The sequence below is a fragment of the Rhinolophus sinicus genome, chromosome 3 (assembly GCF_057876585.1).
Source record: "Rhinolophus sinicus isolate RSI-liver-muscle chromosome 3, RSI-T2T, whole genome shotgun sequence".
NCBI lineage: Eukaryota > Metazoa > Chordata > Mammalia > Chiroptera > Rhinolophidae > Rhinolophus > Rhinolophus sinicus.
In genome coordinates, this window is record NC_142503.1 from 45,042,936 (window position 1) to 45,068,206 (window position 25,271).

At 34.4% G+C, this 25,271-nt stretch overlaps 1 protein-coding gene across 1 annotated transcript; it reads left to right on the forward strand.

Moving 5' to 3' along the window:
* Positions 1-990: 990 nt before the first annotated feature.
* Positions 991-24,229, forward strand: LOC109445591 (general transcription factor IIH subunit 2). Its single transcript, XM_019728069.3, has 16 exons — positions 991-4,348; positions 6,640-6,729; positions 7,330-7,407; positions 7,732-7,768; positions 7,980-8,066; positions 9,145-9,195; positions 9,520-9,574; positions 13,206-13,311; positions 14,566-14,656; positions 14,820-14,907; positions 15,419-15,526; positions 17,291-17,354; positions 19,776-19,879; positions 20,446-20,548; positions 22,486-22,525; positions 23,775-24,229. The coding sequence occupies exons 1-16, from the start codon at positions 3,795-3,797 to the stop codon at positions 23,892-23,894; spliced, it is 1,776 nt and encodes a 591-aa protein (XP_019583628.3). The 5' UTR covers positions 991-3,794; the 3' UTR covers positions 23,895-24,229.
* The last annotated feature ends 1,042 nt before the right edge of the window (positions 24,230-25,271 follow it).

The following is a 25,271-nucleotide window of genomic DNA, read 5'->3' on the forward strand; positions in this document are numbered from 1 at the left end:
TTTTATATACAAGTCTGAATCATTTTCCAAAGATAAACTTTTAAATAATGTTTCTATTATAACACTGATTCATTTCTTCAAATTGAAGAAATTCCTAATTTTCTATGTGCTGTACATACTTATGACAAAAGGTAATAGTCTGTGCTTTTCATATCTTTTGGGTTCACACCAAATGGTAAGGACACTCTTGAGCAACTTAACTGATTTTTGTGTATGTTAAAATTTTAAGTCTTTGTTCTTAGAAGTCAATGTACTTAGTTTATGAAGGCAAGCTTGCCAGTGTTCCGACGAAACGAGACTATTCAGCTGAAAGCAGATCAAATAGCATAAGTTTGCGTTGTAAAATTGTGCCATAAAATTGGACTTCGAAATAAAAAAAACAAAATAGGAATCATTTTTCAAATGTGGTACTTACTAAAGACCACCTCAGGAGCCAGAATCAAGGTGTTTCTGTTGGGGTTGGCATTACTAGCTGGATGTAGCTGAAAAGCCACTCAAGCAGTTTCCTAGTCTAGAAAATAAGAGATTTAGATGGGATTTCAGAGGTCTCTTCATCTCTGATCTGTGATTCTTATGCCTGCATTGTGCTTTCTGCTGTGTATATCATTGTTCCAAGATTTTGTTGTGAAAGAATGTGGTCCATGAGATAAAGGTTCAGTGTACAAAGTGATTTTGTTAACGTGTGATTCTGTATTAAAAGTAGATAAGATCAATATTTTATTATGAAAATTTTAAAGAAATACAAAAAACTATAAACATACATGTATGTACCTACCATCCAGAAATAAGTGTTAGTTTTGTCATATATGCTTTGTATTTTTGGAAATAAATTTAAGTCTATTAGTATTTAGAGTATAAGTTACATTGTATATACAGATACATACATGAAATATCACTTAATTCTTACAACAGTCTATTGACATGGAACCATTTCAATGATTCTCATTTTATAGATAAGGTAACCAATGATCTGGTGGATTAACTGGTCCATTGTCACATATAGCAAGTAACTAAACTAGGAATCTTAGTGTGAATATTACGTTCCATACTCCCATTCTAGCTTGACTTTGTTAATAAATTAATGGGTTGGATAAGGTACAATTGCTCTGTATGATGTTAATAAAATAATCCTATTTTAAGTATGTTTAATAACATGAAATGCTTCATATGAAATACTGAGGTATCTGTAACTACCTGAATGGGGGTATGTACAAGTATGTGTAAAGCAAGGTCAGGACAGAAGAGTTCTTTAATCCTGGCTCCAGGGATTTTAGCTTTAGTTTGGGGGTATGGGAGTTCCTAATGCAAACACATTCTCCAGTCTTCACCATCAGGATTGGAAGTATCTCAAGTGGACATTTTTAAAGACTCAGCTGGAAGAATCAGTTCAATCTCATGTTGGCAGCTCATGGTTCTGTACTCACCATGTAACCTCTCTTGTTTGAAAGCACTGATTAGGTGAAGTAATGTCTCTTCCTTCCTGCTGTGTTTTATATTGTTTATATGTCTTCTAATGGGAATAATTTTCAGGAATAAAAATGCCCAAGTCACTGGTGGTTTTTAGAAAACACTCTTAAAATAATGCCACTTTGGAGTTAGAAAAAAACACATACACATAACTACGATATTTGTGTGTGTAACAAAATGTGGAAGTGTGTGTGCCCCCAAAATTCTAATTAGTGTCATAAGACCTGCTAGTTCTTCCCTGCATGTTTGTTTATCCTTGCTTTGCCCTGCAGCAATTATTTGCTGTGTGACCTTGGACAAATTACTTAGTCTTCCTGTATTCTCCGGTTGCTTATTTGTAAGAGAGACATTTGTACCTAATAGTTTTATGAAGGTGGTTAATGTGTGACTTAAACCAGTCCTTGTCAGAAAGTAAATAATAAATATGGCTAGTTACACCTATTGCCCAAAGCCAGGAGGTGAAACTTTAAACAACTTTTTAAAAAGCAAATTGTGTCTTAAAAGTTTATGTATCATCCCAGTCCCCATATTCTTCCTTTCTGCTGGAGTGCAGCTTTAGGGTGTAAATTCTGAATTTTAGACAGAACTGCATTAGGCCTGGCATTGTGATGATTCATAGATGATGAACAAATGCTTTAAAAGAGAATAGAGTTTACATGTCAAGATAAGGATTCTTAGTTATTGTTATAAGCAATTCTAGAGGCTTTTTAACGAGTCTCTTTTCGAATGATTTAAGTTCCATCTGAAGATATTAGAATAGGCAGGTTCACCTCTACCAGTCTTTGAAGTTGGACACTTTGAATTTCAGCTTGATTCCATTGGCTGAGCTGTTCATGAATTTCCTAATTCCGTAGATTGTGTCCAGCCACCCATGGGCAAAGAACAAACTGTTCCACTCTTTATAGTTGTCCCTTAGTTTTACCAGTTGAAACCTTTGGCGGGGTTAGATAATTTTTTCTACCACTTTGTACACAATTAGAATATTGAGTCATAATTATGGCAAGGGATTACCATGGATTTATGTATATTGTTTTGCCTAGTACCATTCCTAGTTAAGATCTATGACTAAAACCTATATAGAGGATAGTAAACTTTACAGTTGGAAAAGCCGGAATGATTCAGCCTCCTCTCCACAAATATGCTTTAATTTAAATTTATTTGGGAGTCCTCTGCCCTTTTCCTGCTTTTCCGTTAAAAGTTCGCAGACTGATGGGTAGTAAACGTAAGTGAGAAACTTGGAGCTTGGGCTTGGGGCTGTCCTATAGGAATGCACTCCATCTTGGAATAGGATGGCCAATCAGAACAGAAGGAAAGAAAAAGGAGAAAGTGGAGTTTGTCAGGGAGGCAAAGATGGAAGGCTGAGTGGCACTGGGAAAGAAGCAGCAAAGCTAATTTCCCCTCCTCTCCTTTTTAAAGACGGCACCAAAAGTAAATAATAAGGCCTTGTCTTCTGGCGGGAGATAAAAGGAGCTGGTCGTGGAGCTGTCACTATGTGATGTATAAACACTGTAAGGTAGGTGGAGGTATCCCCATTTTATAGGTCAGACGTGGGTTGTGACTTGCTTGAGGTCACCCAGCTAGTGTGGCAGATCATGATTTTAAACACAGGTCTGTTCTTTCCACTACTGTGCAGGATGGCTTCTGTTTATGCGAAGCATGAGAAGACTTTGGTATAATAAAGCAACACGGGAAGCATATGCTGATGGGGAAACAGAGGCTCCATCTCCCGCATGTCCTTTCTGTTCTTTTCCTGGGCCTAACCTTTTCTCCCCGTGTTCTGGGGGTGACTTGCCTCTCCATTTCTTGAATGTGGGGCGAATGCTAGTATTTAATTCCCTATGTATAGCTCGCATTTCAAACAATTTTTCCAAAATTGAACTGATAGGACTCACCCTCCACCCTCTCAGTAATTGCAACTTCAACCTTTCAGTTGCTCAACTGAAAACTTCTGGAGTCACTGGTTCCTTGTTCATAACACACATCCAGTCTATCAACAAGATGAGAATCCAACTGCTGCTCACTAGCTGCACTGCCATACTACACTAGTTGAAGCCATCATCGTCCCTCCAAAGTTCTCAGTGCTCAGAGGCCTCCACTTCTGATTTCAGCTGCTACCACTCATTTTTCACCCTTTCTCATGCATTCCCTCACACACACCAACGCGTTTCCACCCCTGGAGCTGCACTTGCAGCAGCTCCTGTTGCTTCCTAGTATCAGCGTGGTTAATTCCCTCATTCTGGTCATGGCTCAACTGTCTTAGTGTGGACTCCTCTGATCACACTATTTCAAACTGTAACCCTTTCCCCTTCCATGCTTAAATTTTCTCTATGGCACTATCTCTTGATAACGATCTTCACAGCAGAAGCAATTCGGTAAGGCCAAGGATTTTTGGCAGTTTTTCATTGCTATTTCCTCAGTGCCTAGAACTGAATCAGGCCCAAAGTAGGTGCTCAATAAATATTTCTTGCACGAACAGCAAGGGCATCCTGGAAAACGTTGCACAGCAAGGTGCTGCTGGCCCAGCTGCTGTTGCTGCTGCTGCGGTCAGAGTTCTTCATGCCAACCTTTTAGAAATAAATCAGCTCCTCAGATCTCAGGTCGACAGCTACCGGCCCTCCGAACATCCAAGAGCGAATGATGGCACTTTCCCCGCCTCTGAGCTGAACGGGGGTGTAGGCGGTCCCTTCTCTCACTCAAAATCAATTCCCGGAATGCCGCGACCCCGAAACGTTCTGCTGCTACAAACTCCACTCAAAGCAACCGGAACGGTTCTCCGTCGTCACTGCGCACGGAGGAAGAACTTCAAAGTCGCCATTGGAGCGGATTGGGCGGAGCTTCCGGGCAGAACGGCTTCCGGGCGGAGCGGCGTCGGGCGGGACTGGTGAGTCTGCGGGTACCGATCGGAGCGGATCCCAGGCGTTGAATGGCTACCTGGAGAGCACGGTGGCAAGAAAGAGCCTTCATTGCCCCGGGCGTAGGCTGAATGGCCCCGACCAGCCTCAGAGGGAATAAGGCTGTGTGGGAGCGTGTGGAGAAGAAGGGCAGTTTCCGTCTGGGGAGCTGCGTGGAAGCGTGTGAAGTCTGGGGATGGCTCTACTTCCTTCCCTGAGGCAGAGTGCGAGTTTTGGGAAGTGTGATCCTGGGTTCGAGTTTGTGACCTCCCTCTAGTTATGTAGCCTCGAGAGAGTTCCCAACCTTGGAGCCTCGACTTCCACGCCTGAAAAACAGGACAGTAGTCACCCTTGTCTTTCTCTCAGCGCTTGGCAGGATAAGGTTTGAGGGAAGCCTCATAAATCGCGGTGTTTGGTGCCGATCTTATTTGTTTTCAGGTAGTATTCTGAGCTCACGTGACAGGAATCACACCGACAGGCTTACGCTGGGCCAGGTAGCTTTTCTGGGGTTGGATTCCAAGGAAACAGATCAGCGATATTTGTAAGACAATGGAAGGAAGTCATAGGCCGTTGGAGACACTGACCTAAGAGGTCACCAAGTACATCTTTCTCTAGGATGCATAAATAAATCCCTTCTCTATTAACAGCATGCATTGTAAACCTCTATCTTCCCGGCCGAACGTCTATCCTTTTCATTTCCCGTTGCAGGCAGCGCTAAGTCCTCGTATACAATGAACCAGAAGTGTTCCCGCTTGCAGTTTCTACTCATTAGTTTGCAATTTGTTTATGAACTTTCAGAGAATTCAAAGTAATAAACTAAAAATAAAACAATTTAAATATTGATGTGATGGAGGCAGTAGCCACGTTTTTAAGAATTTGGGTTTAAAAACATTGAAAACGTAAGTTTTTGATTTTTAACATTCACAATAAATACAAAAACACTTGCATGGAGGATCAAATTGTTCAATTTAGTCACTACACTACGTTACTACAATCATTAAGCTTACAAGGCATTAACATAGGTAATATAGTGAAATAGCACAGATGTTAGAATTTCATCCTTACTTCAGGATATTAAAGTGGATCACCAGATTTATTGAAAGGAGAATCCAATGCCAGGGAGTGGTTAATTCAGTGAGAAACAGAAGTTTAGTAAATAATATCTGATTATAGCAGGTGCCCCTGAAAACTGGTGCCATAAAAGCAGTCTCCAACTTGTCAATAGATTGTAATTCTAGAAGTCTATTTATAGGTCAATTCTTTAGATTTTTATATGTATTTTTCTATAGGAACAATGATACAAAGGGACGGTAAGGTCTTGGTTGTCGTCATCACAAAAATTAATCTTTGCCTCTGTCAGTGATGGGACCTGTTTTGTCCTTAATGTCTTGGCACTTAGGATTCCTTTGAGCCTTCATTTATGCAAAAAGGAAGCTGAAAATGAGTGGGATACAGAAGGAGATTCCATTGAGGACGGTGGAAAGTGTGGATATGATGGGGATGTTTATTACTTGGTTATGGTTAATAGGTTCTCCCCATCACCAATTTTATCCCGGATTATTAAAGAACATGCTCATATTGAAAATATGAAAAGTACAAAAAGAATAAAGAAGCAGAAAAACCAATCACCCTTAATTCTATCATCTAGATAAAACCTATTTATTGAATTTGCCCTACTTATTGAAATTGTATTTATTGAATTACTAAATATTTCTTTTTCTTCCAATAGTTGAGATTATAGTGTAGGTTTAATATTGTGCCCTTTTTTTGAATTACGAGCCATAAGCATTTACTATTTATAAATAATAAATTTCATTTAGAAACTTTTGATTATGAGAAGATTCACACATACACAAAGGTGGAGAGGTAGTACAATGAATCACCATGTATCCATCACTCAGCTATAATAATCTCAGTTGGGGCTAATCTTGTTTCATCTACACACATACCTATTTCCAATGATTCTGTGGGCCTGTCCTATGAAACATTTATAATGCATTTATATTATTTTTTAAATTGTAAAAGATGCTTCTATTGGTGCCAAATATGTGCATAAATATTTCCGTTTTTTCTTGGGGATGGAAAAAAGTTCCATGAGAATTTTGTCAAGTATTTTCACCAAACAACAATTGTTAAATAAATAAAGGAATAAGATGACATTGCATTCTAAGTTTTGTTTTGTTTTACTTTGTATATTTACGTCCCTCTCTACTTTTAAATTTAATTGTATGCATTTGGTGACAAACATCTTTAGAAATTCACAATCTAATGCTTTTTATAGGACATTGAGTAATATAAATACGTTTAAGAAAAAAATGGATGAAGAACCTGAGAGAACTAAGCGATGGGAAGGAGGCTATGAAAGAACATGGTAAGTAGGGAATTATTACTCTCTTTTAGACATTTTTTTAATAACTATTGAAGTATATTTTACACATTTTAAAATTTCACCTGTTTCCAGTGCATAATTCAGTGATTTTTAGAAAACTTACTGAGTTGTGCATTCATCACCATAAATCAGTTTTAGAACATTTTCACCACTCCAGTAAGATCTCTCATGCCCATTTACAATTAATTACATCTCTGTCTCTATCCTGAGGCAACCACTCATGTACTTTCTGTCTCTATACACTTGCCCTTTCTGGACATTTCATGTAAATGTAATCATATAATACATTGTCAGTTGTGTCTGGCTTCTTTCATTTAACATTCTGTTTTCAAGTTCATCCATGTTGTAGCATGTATCAGGAATTCATTTTTATTGCTGAAGAGTATTTTATTAATATGGTTAAACCATGATTTATTCATCCATCAGTTGATGGACATTTAGATTATTTGCAACTTTTGGCTGTTAAGAATAATGCACCTTTGAACACTTACATGCAAATCCTTGTGTGGACATATGCTTTTATTTTGCATAGGCTAATAAATTTTTAGCTTATCTTTTTAAACAAGTAATTACTGCTCATAGGGAGATTCTTAAAGAAGATGAATCAGGATCGCTTAAAGCTACAATAGAAGACATTCTCTTCAAAGCAAAGAGAAAAAGGTATGTAAATTTTTTGTGTGTTACAACAGGTAAAAATATATTCCTTTAAGCCTTTCTGTCCACCTATACCCACTCTTCAGTACTTAATTTCAGCTGTGTTTCAGGGAAACTGACTGTAATCTTCTGAATGGGGGGAAGGAACCAGCAACTTAGCACCTCAGCAGGGAAATGGGTCTTCAGAGACTATCCAAAATGCCTATAATTATGTGGAACCCATAAGTTAATAATTTCCTTCACTAAAAAATGCAGGTTAGTTGAAAAGTTATATTGATTTTTTTGGGTAGTATATGGTATTCCATTAAAATGTTTGCATAATTTTAACAGAGTATTTGAGCACCATGGACAAGTTCGACTTGGAATGGTATGTTATTTTTTTTCCTTTACTGGTACAGAACTATTCTGGGGTGGAGAAAACTTCTGGCACGATCGAATAAACAATAGTAAAACAACAAACATTTTAAAACAATATATTAAAAATATATGTATAAAATATCTGAATACTAATTGCATTTTTACTTCTTGGTGAACAGTGTATATGAAAATTGTCCTTATTTGTATTTTTTTTCTTGTAGATGCGCCATCTTTATGTGGTGGTAGATGGATCAAGAACAATGGAAGACCAAGATTTAAAGCCGAATAGACTGACATGTACTTTAAAGGTAAAAGGAAAATTTTAAAAGAATACAATCTCACTCTTTTTTTTTTTTTAAATACAAACTACAGCTAACTAGAAGTGCTACCAGATTATTTAGGGAACTGATACACCAAAATAGCTAATTAGAGCATTTCCCTCATATCTGCAGTTTCAGTTACCAGCAGTTAACCGTGATCCAAAAATATTAAATGGGGAATTCCAGACATAAGTAATTCATAAGTTTTAAATTGCATGCCATTCTGAGTAGCATGATGAAATTTTATGCTGTCCTGCTCTGTCCTGCCCCATCCTACCTGGGATGTGAATAATCCCTTTGTTTGGTGTATGTACTCTGTAAATACAGTACAATAAGGTATTAGAGAGAGAGAGAGACCACATTCATATAACTTTTATTACAGTATATTGTTATAATTGTTCTATATTAATAGTAGTTATTTTTGTTACTGTCTTATGTGCCTAATTTATAAGTTAAACTTTATCATAGGTATGTATATATATGAAAAAAATAGTATGTATATACGATTGAGTACTATCCATGGATTCAGACATCCATGTGGGGAGGTCTTGGAATGTATCCCTTGAAGATAAGGGGAGACTACTATATTTATTCCTTTAATTTCTACCCTCCCACCCCAAGTCAGTTATTCCTTTTCTTTATTGAATCTCATTCTCCTTTGAATTATTGAGTCACCTCAGTTTTTAAACACATTCAGATTATTCATAATTTATCAAAACCTATCCTCAATTCTGCTTCTTCTCTTTTTCTGTTTTCATTGGATCTTTTCCTTATTTAGATTGTGTCTGTCTTACATGTCCAAATGGTTCCATCTTTTAAGGTCTAGCTTAAACCTAGCTCATCACTTACAATTTCAAATTCAGGTTTATTTAATATTTTAATTTTTGTTTACTTAACAGTTTTAAATTTATCATTTTTTAATTTAATATTTTTACTGCTAAACAGTTTTTGAAAATCTATAAGCTTAAAAATCATAAGTGATGCTTGACAAATAGGTTTCCCAAAACATTTTATCTATGGTTATTTTACTCTAATCTAGTATTTCCTTATTGTTTTCTTTAAACAGTTGTTGGAGTATTTCGTAGAGGAATATTTTGATCAAAATCCTATTAGTCAGGTATGTAGATAAGTGACGGAATTAAGAATTAGATTTCTGATATTATTGCAAAATATTTATTTTTAAAACATTGGGCATATATTCTGTGAATTAAGTGATTCAGATTGTGTAGCAGTTTTTGGTACACTTGTCAATGAAAAGCAAGATAACTCTAAAAGTTAAATTATGTATAGTGAACTCAGCTAAATTTATGTCAAAACCATCATGAGAAAAAGTTTCTCACATGTTACTTATTCCTTTTGTAATTACTAATTTATTTTAGTACATTCTCACCGAAAAGAAATAACTTGTTAAATTAATAATCATTTTTGTTTTTATTTCGAGATTGGAATAATTGTAACAAAGAGTAAAAGAGCTGAAAAACTGACAGAACTATCAGGTATGCATAAAATTACCTTTACAGAATTCAAGTACTTGGCTTTATTGACCAAACCTTGTAACCCTGTTCATAAGGTTGTCTAGTAAGTAAAATGAAGCCTTCCTGTATGCTGTCTAGGTGAAACCCCTAGAAAACCCTCCATTAAACTCTCAGTGTCTAAGATGAACTGTTTTAAATAGATTTCTGCACAGTGGTGAATATAGTATTACAATGAAAGCAAATGTGTTTATTTAAGATCTGTACAGTCTTGAAAATATTGAGATAAAATTATTATAATCATTCAGAAAATCCACTTAATCTTAAAATTAATTTTTAAATAGTTAAACTTCTAAAGAGCAAAGAATTTAAGAAAGTGAATTGTAGTTATTGTTAATGATCCAATTTTCCTGTTTATATGGCATGTCTAACTGAATTTTATTCTCTTAAAAGATAATGGCAGGTTTTATTTGCTTTAGTATATGTATTGTTACAAATTTACATCACTAATTCTATTTTATATTTTATGAAATACATTATCACTTAAATGTCATTCTCAAATCTTTCATCCTCACCAATACACATGAGGGAACTGACATACTTTCATCATCTGTAGTTTTTCACGATGACAGTAAGGAGTGAAATGTGTGTTAGACTGAAGTAATCCAAGAAGCTCAGTTGCAAGTAACCAGAAAAACTCAAAGTAGCTTAGGCACAAAAGGGAAATTATTGGCTACTGTTCAGAGGTGGGCTGATTTCATATATAGTCATTTTCAGGTGTCCTAGCTCTGTCTGGCTTTATTCTTTGATAAAGAATAAAGGTTTTCTGTGAGATGAAAAGATATCTATTAATAGTCCCAAGTCTGTATAACCTCTGTAGTCTGTAGCTTTAGCACAAGTCCCAGAGAGAATACTGAATCTGCTTATGATCCACCCATCCATGAGCAGTCAAGAGTGGCCAGGGGTACGAAGTATTTTGTTGGTAGGCCTGGATTACATGCCTGTGCCTGGAGCAGGGTGGGAGCAGGGTAAGCTTCACCTGAACCACTTGGTCTAAGCTGGATTATCATACAATGGGAGAAGGATGGTTCGTTCCCCCAAGGAAAGGATGTAGGGCCAATCCTCCTGCCCCCTACCTCCAAATTAATAACAGTTTTCTATGGGTGCCAGTGAAGTCGTGTATAGAGATGAAAAATCCTCTGTAGATTCTGATAGGCCTCTTCAAAGCACCCTCTCTCCCTCCGATCAGAATCACCGCTATAAACCACACTGACAGTAATGTAATACGCTTCTTTTCCCCACACTCACAACGCAATGGGAGATGAAAAAATATGTGTATGGTAGAGTAGAAAGAGAAGTGGGTAGAGAGCCGGGAGATCTAGGTTTGAGTGCTGGTCTTGCCATTGGGTAGGTATATGTCCTTAGGCAAAATATTTAACTTGATAGAATTGTTTCCTACTCATGAAACAAAGCATTTGGACTTAGTGAGGTACTTTTCATTTCTATGACTAAATGATTCCAAGAATAAATACTAGCAATGTATATTACATATGGCAACTGGTTAACATTTTAAAGCTTATTCAGATAAATAAAAACACCAAGAAGCTCCAAGTGGATAACTGGATAAAGAAGACTAGTAATTTCATATGAGGATAAAAAGAGAAACTAAATAACTACCGTGTTTCCCCAAAAATAAGACCTGGCCGGACAGTCAGCTCTAATGCATCTTTTGGAGCAAAAATTAATGTACAACCTAGTCATATTTTGCTATAAGACGGGGTCTATGATATGATATGATATGATATGATATGATATGATATGATATGATATGATATGATATGATATGATATGATATGATATAATATAACATTTGATCTTAGCCAAAAGGCCGAGAAGCGATATATAATATAACATAATATAATACAATATAATATAATATATGACCAAATCTTATATTAATTTTTGCTCCAAAAGATACACTAGAGCTGATTGTCTGGCTAGGTTTTATTTTTTGGGAGACACAGTATTTAAAGAGAAAGGTTAGCCAGGGGTAGCCAGTTAGCTCAGTTGGTTAGAGCATGCCGCTAATACCACCAGGTTGCCGGTTTGATTCCTGCATGGGCTACTGTGAGCTGTGCCCTCCTTTAAAAAAGAAGGAAAAAAAAAAAAAGCTGAACAAGTGATCAAAAATAAACAAGCCACTCAACAACATTTTATTATTTTATCTATTTTAAATTAGCAAAATGAAGTTTCAGAAGTAATATATTGCTTGCTGAACCATGGAGAAACTGGTTACTTATAGTGATGATAGTCTGGTTAATTAGTTTAGCATTTTTTGGGGAAAGAGCCATATAAATGGTTGTTCATTGGAATTATACTTAGGAAATGATATGAAAGGAGAGAAAAAACCTCACTATAAATATACTCTGCAACGGTAAGTGTAGTAGTAACAAATTGAAAATAAATGTTCAACAGTATGTAGGTAGCTTGATGAATTATACTATATGATAAAATCAATTTAATGTTTTGATTATTGTTAATATGAAGACAGAGTTGAAATAGGAGAAAATGTCCAAAGAATACCATATTTCATTGAATCTCAGATTCCATCATTTATGAGATACCTTTAGTTTATGAGCCATCAAGAAGGAAACTCTAGCACTTAAACTTTGACACAATGTCAAATGATATGCGAATTGTTCACACTAGCTTCTTGGTGATTTAATATGTTTGTCAACTATTTTAAAGAAATTTGGCAGTTTCTCTTCCCTTTGTTTGTATTGCTTGACTGGAGATACAGAGATAACCTTTTCAGATGTTATTTCTGTAACAGAAGATAACACAACTTTGTCTATTTGTGGAAATCCTCCTATCTTAGGTCTTATAAAGTTCTTGTGTTATTCCCTTGAAGAAAAATATGTAATTGCAGGCATTCTTCTGTCAATGAATTTTTGCTTCACTGATAACAAATGTACATCTCACTGCTCTGTTCCATGCCTTTCTACATAAAGATTTAACCTTTATAACCTTTGTAAAAACACTTTCAATTGCAGTTAAACGCAACATAAATAGCACATTGTACATAATACAGTTTAAGCAACAACACATCTGTAGTCATTCAGAGGTTCTCACATGGGTAGGTGATGACAGCTGTGTCACAAATGCTGCCTGGCTGCCAGTGATAGTAAGACACATCATGATTTCACAGATGTTAAAATGTGAAAATATATGAGTCTTAAAAATGATAAGATAAGGAAATATTGAAAGTAAAAAGTTATGCACTCTAATGTGTGCTAATAGATCAAAGGAGATTTGTACAACTATCAAGTTCAATGTCAAGTTGAGTTCAATGTCATTTCATTATAATGATTAGATATTGTAGGAACTTAACTCTTCTTTATATCTATTAGCCTGTGGTAAAATTGGCCTTGCTATACATGATTTCACTTAAAAGTCACAGAACCTATCCATGATGTTAAGTGAGGACTAACTGTATTCTACTTTCTAGTATGAAGTGAGACGTTATGTAACAAACATCTCTTGAAGGGATTCTGTTCTTTAACATCATAGATACGTTAATTTTGGGAGAGACATAAATTTCCGTAATATATATGTAGAATTTTATTAAAAGTGAATTTTTTCATTTCTATTTTAGGAAACTCTAGGAAACACATAACATCTTTGAAGAAAGCTGTAGATATGACCTGCCATGGAGAGCCATCTCTTTATAACTCCTTAAGCATGGCTATGCAAACTCTAAAGTTAGTGTTTTACATTTATTATTTATAATTGATTTCAAAGTTTTTTGATTGACTTAATCAAATGATTTATCATTCAAATGATTTATCATTTAAGTTGAAATTATAATATAAACCCAACTATAATGAAATCGTTACTAAGAGACATGTAATGTCATTTAGGATGTTTAGTGTGGTGTTAGTAATTTTTATTTTACATTTTAATTGGTGAGGTATATCCTTAAAGGTTTTAGAAAAATGTAATTAAAATTGTATCATTATAAAAAAAAATTGTATCATTAGTAGTAGTACAAAAGAAATATGTTATGAAAAAATATTTTATTGAGAATTGATTGTATGTGAAATTTAATGTTATATAATAATTGTGAGTTTGTTGTACATTTATTGACTTTCATTAGCTTATTTTGTAATCTGTAAATTAACAGCATTCTTTTTCATCAAGTTCAACTATGTGGAATATAACTAAGATCTGAGAGGAAGTATTCAGTATAGTTAAAGCTCATATATTTTGTCCCTGGTTAGGGATCTGTTCTGACTCAGATTTTTACACCTTTATATAATAGATATTTTAATAGTTTTAAAATAGATGAGAAGAAGGCAACATAAGTATTAAAGTTAGGCACAATAGCAGCATCCACAAGTGAAAGCTGGGAGCCTAACAATGAAGTTATACAGGAAAGCTATAAATAACTGATAAAATTGTTCCTAAAAGCATAGAAAATTTCTATTTAGTATAGAGGAAAACAGCTTATCACATCTTAAAATCCCATAAGCCATCATTTAATTAAATGGTAGCAAAATTAATGTTTATGATTGTTATGACTCTGAATCACCCTGAGGTTAAATTGCAGTCTTTAAAAAAGAGGTACATTATTCCTGTATTGTCATACTTTCCAATGTACACTTTAGACTTTGTATGAAACAAATCGAGAATGGTGTCAGGAACCATTCTCACCTTCATGGTGTCAGGAACCTTGGCAGTGTTGTTTATCACTCTATCCCCACAACTTAAGAGTATTCAATAAATATTTATTGAATGAATACATGAATCAGTGAATTTTTTTAACTGTGTAGCTAATTTTAGAAAAATTTACATTAAGGTGTTTAGAAATATAATTCATTCCTTTGTAATGTTGAAACAAATGAGATATATTCTATAGTCTAAATATATAAACGAAGTGTACTATTCATTTTAGGTAAATTTTTTATTAGCATAATTTGTTACGCTTAATTGGAGAATATTTTATCTTTCTTTAGACACATGCCTGGACATACAAGTAGAGAAGTCCTAATCATCTTTAGCAGCCTCACAACTTGTGATCCATCTAATATCTATGATCTAATCAAGGTAGAACCAATTTTATAATCAAAACCAAATTTACAACGCTAAAGAAAATTTTGTAGTGCATTTATTACTAGTTTTCAGAACATTTATTTTTCAGACATATTAATTGTTCAATGCTTTTTTTTGTCTTCCTCCAAAACCCTCCATTTACTTGGATTTTATGAAGACCCTAAAGGCAGCTAAAATTAGAGTGTCTATTATCGGATTGTCTGCAGAGGTTCGGGTTTGCACTGTCCTTGCTCGTGAAACTGGTGGTATATATCTAGAATCTTCAATATTTGCTCATAATTTCTATGTAAGAAGTAACAATTTATTAATTAAATTAGAATGTTTTCATCTGTTTTTAAGCTATTAAACTTAAATCAGTTCATGTGCTAAAGTCCAAAATATGGGTAGCCTTCTTAAATATGTCATTTGGTGCTATAAGATATCATCTCAAAATACAAGGAATTTTCAGTAGTTATGTCGGTGTTCAGAGGAATCATTTATAACTCTTGAAAAGCTAGTAATTTCACTATATGAATTACTTTGTAAAGATCTTATAACTTGGCTTTCATTAAATTGTAATTATAGTGATTTGTAGAGAAGTTAATTTAAAGGTGTTATTTAAATAAGGTTTTTGAAAAATGATAATTTAACTTAAATATTTATATTGAAAATGTACATTTTCAGATAGTAAAACGTTTACAGAATTACATCAAAATTATTATTCATTCTTACGTTTAGAAAATTGATTTTATTTTGTTTTACTTTTCATCTTGTTAGGCACATACCACGTTATTTTAGATGAAAGCCATTACAAAGAATTGCTAACACATCATGTTAGTCCTCCTCCGGCTAGCTCAAGTTCTGAATGCTCACTTATTCGTATGGGTAAGTGTTAATTTGTGGTATTTTAAAATAGACATTTAAAAAATATATTTTGGCTCAAACTTCACTTTTGATTTTCTTTTTTTTTTCCTAATTTTATTGGGGATGATTGGAGAACAGTATGTTTCTCCAGGGCTCATCAGCTACAAGTCATTGTCCTTCAATCTAGTTGTGGCGGGCACAGCTCAGCTCCAAGTCCAGTTGCCGTTTTCAATCTTAGTTGTAGGGGGCGTAGCCCACCATCCCATGCGGGAATTGAATCAGCAGACTTGTTGTTGAGAGCTTGTGCTCTAACCTACTGAGCCATCCGGCTACCCCCCACTTTCTATTTTCATTTGCACAAGTTATCATTTTAACATTTAAGAATTTTTTAACTTAAATGTTTTATAGTTAGAGAAAATTATGCTGTTTAAGCAATTTTAGAAAATTAGAGAAGTAAAAAAATTAAATCCACATGTAATCCTATCACTCAGAGAACACTACTGGCTTTCTTTTACTGTTAAGACTAGAAATATATAAAGATACTACATTTATAGAAAAACCCTTGTGTTAGGAAATTTAAAAACTGAGCTATAAAATCCTCTGTACTGTTTGATCAAAGTTGTGTAATACATACTGCAAAGACAGAAGGTTGAACAATCAAATTGTTCAAGGTGATCTTTTTCAGGAGAGGGCGAATGATGGGTTTCGCATCATTTAAAAAATTTTTTTGTTTCCCTCTATTTTCTAAAAATTTTGTAATGAGCATTTATTAAATTTATAATTGAAAAAGACATACTGCTTAAATATAAAAAGAATCTCTTTGTTTAATATGAATTTTTTGTCAGTGAAATAGAATGCTTTTCTGCCTTCTTTTAGGCCATTTATAGTATTGGTCAACCTCCCTTTCCTATTTCCTCATCTGTAAAATGATATTAGTATCTATCTCGTTATGTGTTGCCAGGATTGAGTTGCTACAGATGAAACATTTAGAATAGTGCTTGACATAAACACTCAATACATTTTAAATATTACGTTGGCTAGTTTTTTTGATTTACTGATATATTTCCTTAGCCCATTTTAAAGTTATTTAAACATAATAATTTATTCTTCAAATTGATTTGTTAAAACTATTTAGGAATATCAACTCATTTCTATCACATGATATAAATATTTTTTCAGTTGGTCATTTACCTTTTATTTGTTTTGATACGTAGATAGATTTAAAATTTTTATGTAATGAAATCTCTCTTTGTTTATGTTTTTTGCTTTTCTTGGACTTGCCTTCAAATTTAAAAATATATGACAAAGAACAAAGACAAACAAAAAATAAGAAAAAGTATATATATATATATATATATATGAAAAACAAACTACCTAGGTTTGGGCATTCCAGAATTTTAAACAGAGGTGTATGTTTTTATATAAAGTGAAAGTAGTATATGTAATAGACTCCTTTATTGTGTCAGAAACTATTTAAAACTTACAAACATTTTCTTTTTAAAAACCAGTATATGTTAATTGTTATTAGAAAACATAGATACGATCTTTAGAATCTGAGGCCATATTTATGGACAGATCTTTCCCCATTTCCTCTATTTTTAATTTTTTTTGTAACTTGCAATTACTGTCAGTCTGGCCATGCTATAATAAACATATCTAAAAAGCAGGAAAGAGAACTTTTGTACAATTTCATGGGCTTTGTGGTGGGAACATTTTTAGGATCTTAGCCCTAGAATTTTGTTAATTTGCTTAGAAAAAGAAAGTAAAACGTTTTCTTTTATAAAGGATTTCCTCAGCATACCGTTGCTTCTCTGTCTGATCAAGATGCAAAACCCTCTTTCAGCATGGCGTAAGTATAAATGTTGAAACTGTCAGTGATGATGTTTTTATATTTTTAACTCCCTTCTATAAGTTATAAATTAAGAAGATGGGCTTGAAATGTAATGGCTTTTGTAAAAGATTACCTTCTATATAACTGTAAAAAGGAGCAAGGGCTATATATACTCCTATGAGGAATCTTTAGTAGATATTACTAAGTAAAACATGGTAGAGAAAAGTGTGTAGTATGCTACCAATCATCTAAGAAGAAGGTAGAGATTTTAGTAGATAGCTATACTTGTTTATATTAATAAAAATAGTAATGGAAATAAAAAGTGAAAACTGAAAAAAATTTGACCTAGGTGGTGTGTGGAGAAAGGCAAAGGGGTAGACCTTAGAATTTTCTTTTTTTTTTTTTTTAAAGATTTTATTGGGGAAGGGGAACAGGACTTTATTGGGGAACAGTGTGTACTTCCAGGACTTTTTTCCAAGTCAAATTGTTGTCCTTTCAATCTTAGTTGTGGAGGGTGCGATTCAGCTTCAAGTTGTTGTTCTTTCAGTCTTAGTTGTGGAGGGTGCAGCTCAGCTCCAGGTCCAGTTGCCGTGACTAGTTGCAGGGGGCACAGCCCACCATCCCTTGCGGGAGTCGAAACCGGCAACCTTGTGGTTGAGAGGACACGCTCCAACCAACTGAGCCATCTGGGAGCTCAGTGGCAGCTCAGCTCAAGGTGCCATGTTCAATTTTAGTTGCAGGGGCGCTGGCCACCATCTCTTGCGGGACTCGAGGAATTGAACTGGCAACCTTGTGGTTGAGAGCCCACTGGCCCATGTGGGAATCGAACCGGCAGCCTTCAGAGTTAGGATCATGGAGCTCTAACTGCCTGAGCCACCGGGCCGGCCCGATCTTAGAGTTTTCTGAATACTGTATCTTTTTTTTAATTTTTATTGGGGAACAGTGTGTTTTTCCAGAACCCATCAACTCCAAGTCGTTGTTTTCAATCTAGTTGTGGAGGGTGCAGCTCAGCTCCAAGTCAAGGCGTCGTTTTCAGTCTAGTTGTGGAGGGCACAGCTCACTGAGTGGCCCATGTGGGAATTGAACCGACCACCTTGGTGTTATGAGAAATACACTCTAACCAACTGAGCCAATGAACCACCCCTCTGAATATATCTTGTTTTAACTTTGGAGCTTTACATTTTACATAATTAGAAAACAAAACTAAATTTAAGAAAGTAATTCTTAAAAAATCACAGATCAGACTACTGCCTCCAGCTATAAAGGTATATTAGGGACTGGATTTACCCTCCTGCCTCCTGCCAGAAAACCAGACAAAATATATAAAACAACATTTTCAGACATTGGACAACAGGTAGTGCAGATAATAATCCCTGAAAAAAGGGAAACACATGAGCTTACTGCCTAGAGAGAATTTCCAGGCTGCAGTGCAAGAAAACCCACACACAGCCTGAAAGCTCTTCCTTAGTTGAAGAAACAAAGTTCAGCATTTGGGGAGGCTGAAATCGCTATTATTTTGCAGGGCAGAGTACTAGAGAATAAAGAGCTACACACAGAGCTCTTGAGATATGCAGAGACTTCCCCATGAGTCATTAGCTGAGTATTGATCAACACATTCCTGTGAGGGAACTACCAGGGGCCAGGGAAAGAACGTGTGGAGAGGAGCAGGCAGAACAATCCCTAGACCTTACATAGGGCAAGGAATAGTTCATGTTCCCACCAGTCAGTTTGGAAAGACCTCTTAACACAACAGACCTTGAATGGAATCCAATAGAATAGGGTAATGGAACCAGGTTAACCCTAGACTAATAGTTGCTCTGGACAGCCTAACAAAGTCAAGTCTTGAACAGATCAAACTATTTCCAAGTTACTTAAGTATATTCCAGAAAAACCTCCAACATATTTAATGGAATACAAAAAATCCACCTAAAACAAAGCAAAATTCACAGTATCTGGCAATCAGTCAAAAATTGCCAGGCATGCAAAGAAATCAGAAAAGATCTATAACAAGGAGAAAAATCATAGAATGGAAATATATCCAGAAATAACCCAGTTGATAGAATTAGTAGACAAGATGTTAAGACAACTATTATATTTATACTCCATATGTTCATGAAAGTAGAGAACATGAGCATGATAAGAGATATGGAAGACAGAAAAAAGTTCCAAATGAAATTTCCAGAGATGAAGAATACAATGTCTGAGATGAAAAACTAACAGCAGATTAGTCACTGAAGAAGCAAAGATTAGTAAATTCACAGACATTAATGGAAACTATTCAAAACAAAAATGCAGAGGGGAAAAAAACAAAAAAAATTAACATAAGTGAGCTATGAAACAACTCCAAGATTTTGAAATCAAGGTAGTGTACTTTCTTTTGCTCTAACTGTTCCCATCTTTATGTATCACATTTTTAAAGAAATGTTTTTCTCCCCACAGGCACCTGGATAGCAACACTGAGCCAGGACTTACATTAGGAGGCTATTTCTGCCCACAGTGTCGGGCAAAGTACTGTGAGCTTCCCGTTGAATGTAAAATCTGTGGTAAGAAACCAACTGTTTTCTATTCGGTAAACTAATCTTGAATAACTTACCTATGTTGCTATGAAAATAAATGTAAATATTAAGCTCTGCCTATGTTTCTGGATTTAATGTGAGGAAAAAAATAGATTATTTTTTTTCACTGAGTACCCAGTACTCCATTTCTAAGAATAAACATGGCATCTGGAAGAGTTTCCTGATTCTCTTTCTGAAAAAAGTATGTTCATTAAAGACAATGCACCAGATCTAGTAGACATTTTTGCAGCTCTTTAACTACATAAAATAAATATCTATAAGGAGGAAGAGGAATGAAATTATAGGATTGTAGAATTTTATTTTATTTGTAAGTAAGCAAATAGGCAAATACAAGTCACATACTTAGTGACAGAACTAAGACTCCATCCTGGACTCGCCTTTTATAGCCACAGGTAAACTGAAGTAATGAATACCTGCAATCCTAAAAAAATAAAACTTGAAAATATTTAGACTAAGTTCTATCATTAGACATTTCAGTTATTGTCCTTATGAGGTTTGGGCTATTAAGTATGTCTCTTTGCTTTATGTGTTAGGTCTTACTCTAGTGTCTGCTCCCCATTTGGCACGATCTTACCATCATTTATTTCCTTTGGATGCTTTTCAAGAAATTCCCCTAGAAGAACATAATGGAGAAAGGTATGTGAGTTTTTATTAACCTATATCTGTTCTAAGTGGTAGTGTTTGAATACATTGTTACTACTTTTAAAAAGATAGTTACATTAACTTGGTCAAGATTACTTCTATATAGAAAATGAGATATAGAATGCCTTGGTTATGACTAAAATGACTCATTGTCAAACAGATCTGGATCTCCAGAAATCTATTAATTTCCATAAATTCACCTATGTATAGTAAGAGCGGTGGTATACTAGTAAATTAGTTCTCCAAAAAGAAACAAAAAAGAAAGCTCATATTTTTAGCATTGGTTGCTTTATATGGTGTAAAACTAGAGGATTTATCCAGAAGGTTTACTATCAGAGTAATAAAGAAAAGAAATCAGAGAAATAAAGAAAAAATCAAAAGAAGAGTAGAAGAGAAATAGTTCAAGAACATTTTCTACTATTAAAGTAGAGAACTTCAAGGATAAAAGGGACTCTCAGGTGCCTGACATATTGAAGGAAAGCAGACCCACACTAAAGTATCATTGTGAAATGATATCATTGTGAAATTCCAGAATATGCAGCAGAATACTAACCCTGAATATTTCTGGAAAGGGAAAATTAGGTGACATAACTTGGAATTCAAGTTGTTTGGTTTCTCATCAGCAACACTAGATACTGACAGGGAACATTTTCTTTCAAAATTTGGAGTGAAAACTATTACTTACCTAAATTATATGCCCAGCCAAGCTGTCAATTAAATGTAGGTAGAATAAAGACATTTTCAGACTTGAAAGGTCTCAAAAAGAGACTTTCTGGGGAAGCTGTGGAAGAGATGCTTCAAAGGAACTGAGAAAGAGAATGAATGAAAGAGAAGAGGAATATCTATCTAATTCAAAAGTGGCTAAAGAAGGCCATAGAATGATGATAAGGGGAAATCCCAGAATGATGCTTGTGTGTCAAAAATGGAGAACAGTTCAGTTGGAGGTCAGAATGCTCTAGGAGAGATGTCACCAAGAGGATGAAACTATAGAATTTCTGATGTAGTTGAACATAGCGAGGAAATTGAGACTTCTCAGGGAAAAATTGGGACTGAGTTAATGGAAATTAAATGGAAAACTAAGCTTCTGAATAACTATAGTTATTGACTCTAGGAAGAAATGTTTTAAAGAGAGGAAAAGTTATATCACATGGCTCAGTTGAGTATGTTTATAGAGTCATAATAAACTAAACATTTACTATTCTGTGCAAAATGATTTAACTACATAGTATTGAGAATGATATTAAACAGGAAAAAAAAAGAATGATATTAGTTATACACATATATGCTATTAGTTCAAGAGGGTTGAAAACGAATTAAATTCTCATCATCTGTAGTGGGAAGTTCATAGCCAATGCCTGTGAAAAAACCAAGAGGTAGCACTCTAAGTATAGGTAGCTATCAAACAGTTTTCAAAAGCGCTGTGGGGAACAGAAATGAAGTAGGGGGTGGGTAGGCAGGGAACTGCATTTTTTAGTAACAAGTTTTGAGAACTTCTAACTGTTTAAACCATTCCATGAAAATTAAGCCCATAGGCATCCATTATATGCAATAAGTTAACTTCTTTCCTGTTCATGTAGAGTTGTACCAGCTGTCTGTTATCTCTGGGAGAGTTGAAAAATTGTCCCTCAAATAATTTTTTGTAGGGTTTAATTCCCTCTCAGAATCCCAGTTGAGAGCACATGCTCATATTTAACCTTGATGAAAATTAAATTATTTTTAAAGTAAGATTTTGGACCAACTGTTAGATGACCTTGGGATATACTGTGGAATTTTCTTAAATTACTAGTATTCTTAACTCTTGCTCCTAAAAGTCATGTGTTACTTAATTGTAAGTAAAATTACTTATTAATTAAAGGATTTTTGTTAATGAGATTTTGCAGAGCTATTTTAAGGAATGAATTCTAAACAAAATAATTCTTAAACTTTTCCAGATTTTGTTATGGATGTCAGGGGCAATTGAAAGACCAACATGTAAGTTCATGTGCTTTCTAAATATGAAGTAATGTATAAGAAATATTGGGAAAATAGTGTTATAAGCTTTCAGTAGATTTCTGAAGACCAGGCTAATATCAGGTTATTCCTTAGAAGTGTAATAACAGTAGGTAGAGATAACATGGGAACACAGTAGTTTAAATAGTTGTTTTGTAATTCCGCATTCCAATTTTGCTACAAAGATATTTTAGTAGTTTAAACTGTCTTCAATTTGCAAGCTAAACTGCATTTAGTTTGGAAGTGTTCAAAGTTATTTCTCTATATGGTACTTTAGGGTCTGTTATAACCCATTTTGAAGTTACCATTTAAGGTGGCCACAGACCAAACGTTATGCCCCCATTTTGCCAATGAGGAAATATTTTTAAAAATTTTGAAGGGGGCCAACTTGAATGTATAAACTTATATAAAGGCGGAAATAAGATAGATCACTATCTAGTTTTAATTTTTTATTAATTTAGTTACATGTCCATGTTTAAAACTATATAAACTATATAGAATATTAGTTGGATTGCTTGTTTATTCTACTCTCATATTTCATAAAACAATTTTATTAAGTTTTATATGCCTCTGATTATCAGTAGCTTCATTCTCACTAGAACCATTTTTTGATTTGACAGGTTTTAAGAACACATCATCTTTACTTCTATGCTGTTTGAGATTTAATGATTTTTAAATCTCTGGGTACAATGCTTAGCCCTGGAAATTTTATCCCAGGCACAAGTGTCCATATACTAATTAATACTAATAGGATAATGAGTTTTTTCTTTTTTATGTGTCTTTTGCCTTATTCTTTCGTGGTTTAATTAAAAAGGGAATATAATTTTTGCAATTGTGAGGTCATTCCCCAGGAATAATTAAGTAATTACATACATTTTTGTGTTTCTCTTTTTAATTGAATCAGTCAGATGTCCTCTCTAAGCTTTCAGAACTCGAGCTAATTTCAAGCTTATGTGTCTTCCCAAATGAAGTAAGAGTGTCTTATAATACAAGAGACTTTTAAGGCCTCCAAAACAAAGTTATTTCCTCATTTTTAAGGAATACTTTTTTTTGGAAAAAATCGTACATTGGAGGTAATAAAGTAGGTAGGTGGGTGGGGAAAATTTGATAGAGATATAAAAGAGCAAAGCAACTTGAGTGTCTTCTAGCTATGGTCTGCTTAACTTTTGGAAACTACTTTTTGTTTTTTGGAAACTACTATTTAAATTTACTTTTCTTCTCTTTATTGCAGGTCTATGTTTGCACTGTGTGCCGAAATGTTTTCTGTGTGGACTGTGATGTTTTTGTTCATGATTCTCTCCATTGTTGTCCTGGCTGTATTCATAATATTCCAACCCCTTCAGGTATTTGATTCCAGCATATAGTACATATTGTATGTGTTAAAAAGAAATTTGCAACTGTAAATAAAATGATTCTTTAGAAGACGCTTCAGTTAAAACCTGAAAAGTAGTTCAAAAGGAAAAACTTTTTGCTAAGAAAATGTAGTATTTTATTAAATTTTAAAATTTGTATCCTGTCACAGAAATACCTGGAATTCAATAGTATCTTTCAGTTAATTTTGTTTTCTGTAATTTTGAGTTGTAATGTTTTCAAAGTCATTATACATTATAATATTTAAGTTACTTACATGATTAAATTGATGTGATAATGTCACTGTTTTATAATTAAAATACAGAACTTCAGTGATTTATATTTATTCATTTTTAGTGTAAAAAGGAAAGTAAGTGTAAGTATAAATTCAGTGTAGGATGAAAATTAGTCACTAGTTATGAAATTAATACATATGAAATTATATACTGCTACACCCATTCAAAGGATCTTTCTTTGGCTTAACTAAACCATCAGAATATAATTATAAAATTAATGCATCTGAAATTATTTGTGGCTGTGACTGATAGGGGTCTTTTTCAACTTAAACATTCAAACTCACAAAGTTACCATGGTCATACATGGTACCAGTTTACTCAGAAGGATATTAAACAGGAACATCAGGCTGCCAGTAGAGCAGCGTCAGTTCTCATTAGTAGTGAAAGTTCTTGTAGCAGTTCAGCCAGTACATTGTAGGTGCACAACGATGAGACCTTCCACGGGCCTCTTATCACAATTCCGTACGCCCAACTTCCACGTATCCCATAAGGGACATGTCAGTTTCAAGAGTCACCACACTGAGGAAAGCCTGAAGCATGAGGTTCCCATCAGATTATTTATAGTACATCCAGTCCAGGTCCAATTTAGTAATCAAGAGTCATTTTTGGAGTGGCCGGTTAGCTCGGTTGGTTAGAGTGTGGTGCTAATAATACCAAGGTTGCTGGTTCTGTCTCCACATAGGCCACTGTGAGCTGCGCCCTCATTAAAAAAAAAAAAAAGAAAGAAAGAAATTTTTACCATAAGCAAAGTATCCTAAAAATGTAGTTGACATTCCTACCTTTATCAGTTACCATGATAACAGAACTAGAAATCTTAACTGAAGGTGAGATTCACATGTAGTAAAGGCAAAGGCCTTGTTAATCTTTTCATTCTCATATGCTAAACCTGTTGCTTTCAACCTTCCTCTTTAATAACTGGTAAAATGTTTTACTTAATGGAGTACTATATTTAATACGACCATTTTGATTGTTTGGTATCTGAGACTGGTTTACCTTATAGTTTAAGCTAATGGAAGTTGTAGTGTCTGTGTATCCTTCTCAGCCTCACTCAGGTTCATAGCCAGGGATTATTCAACTTAATC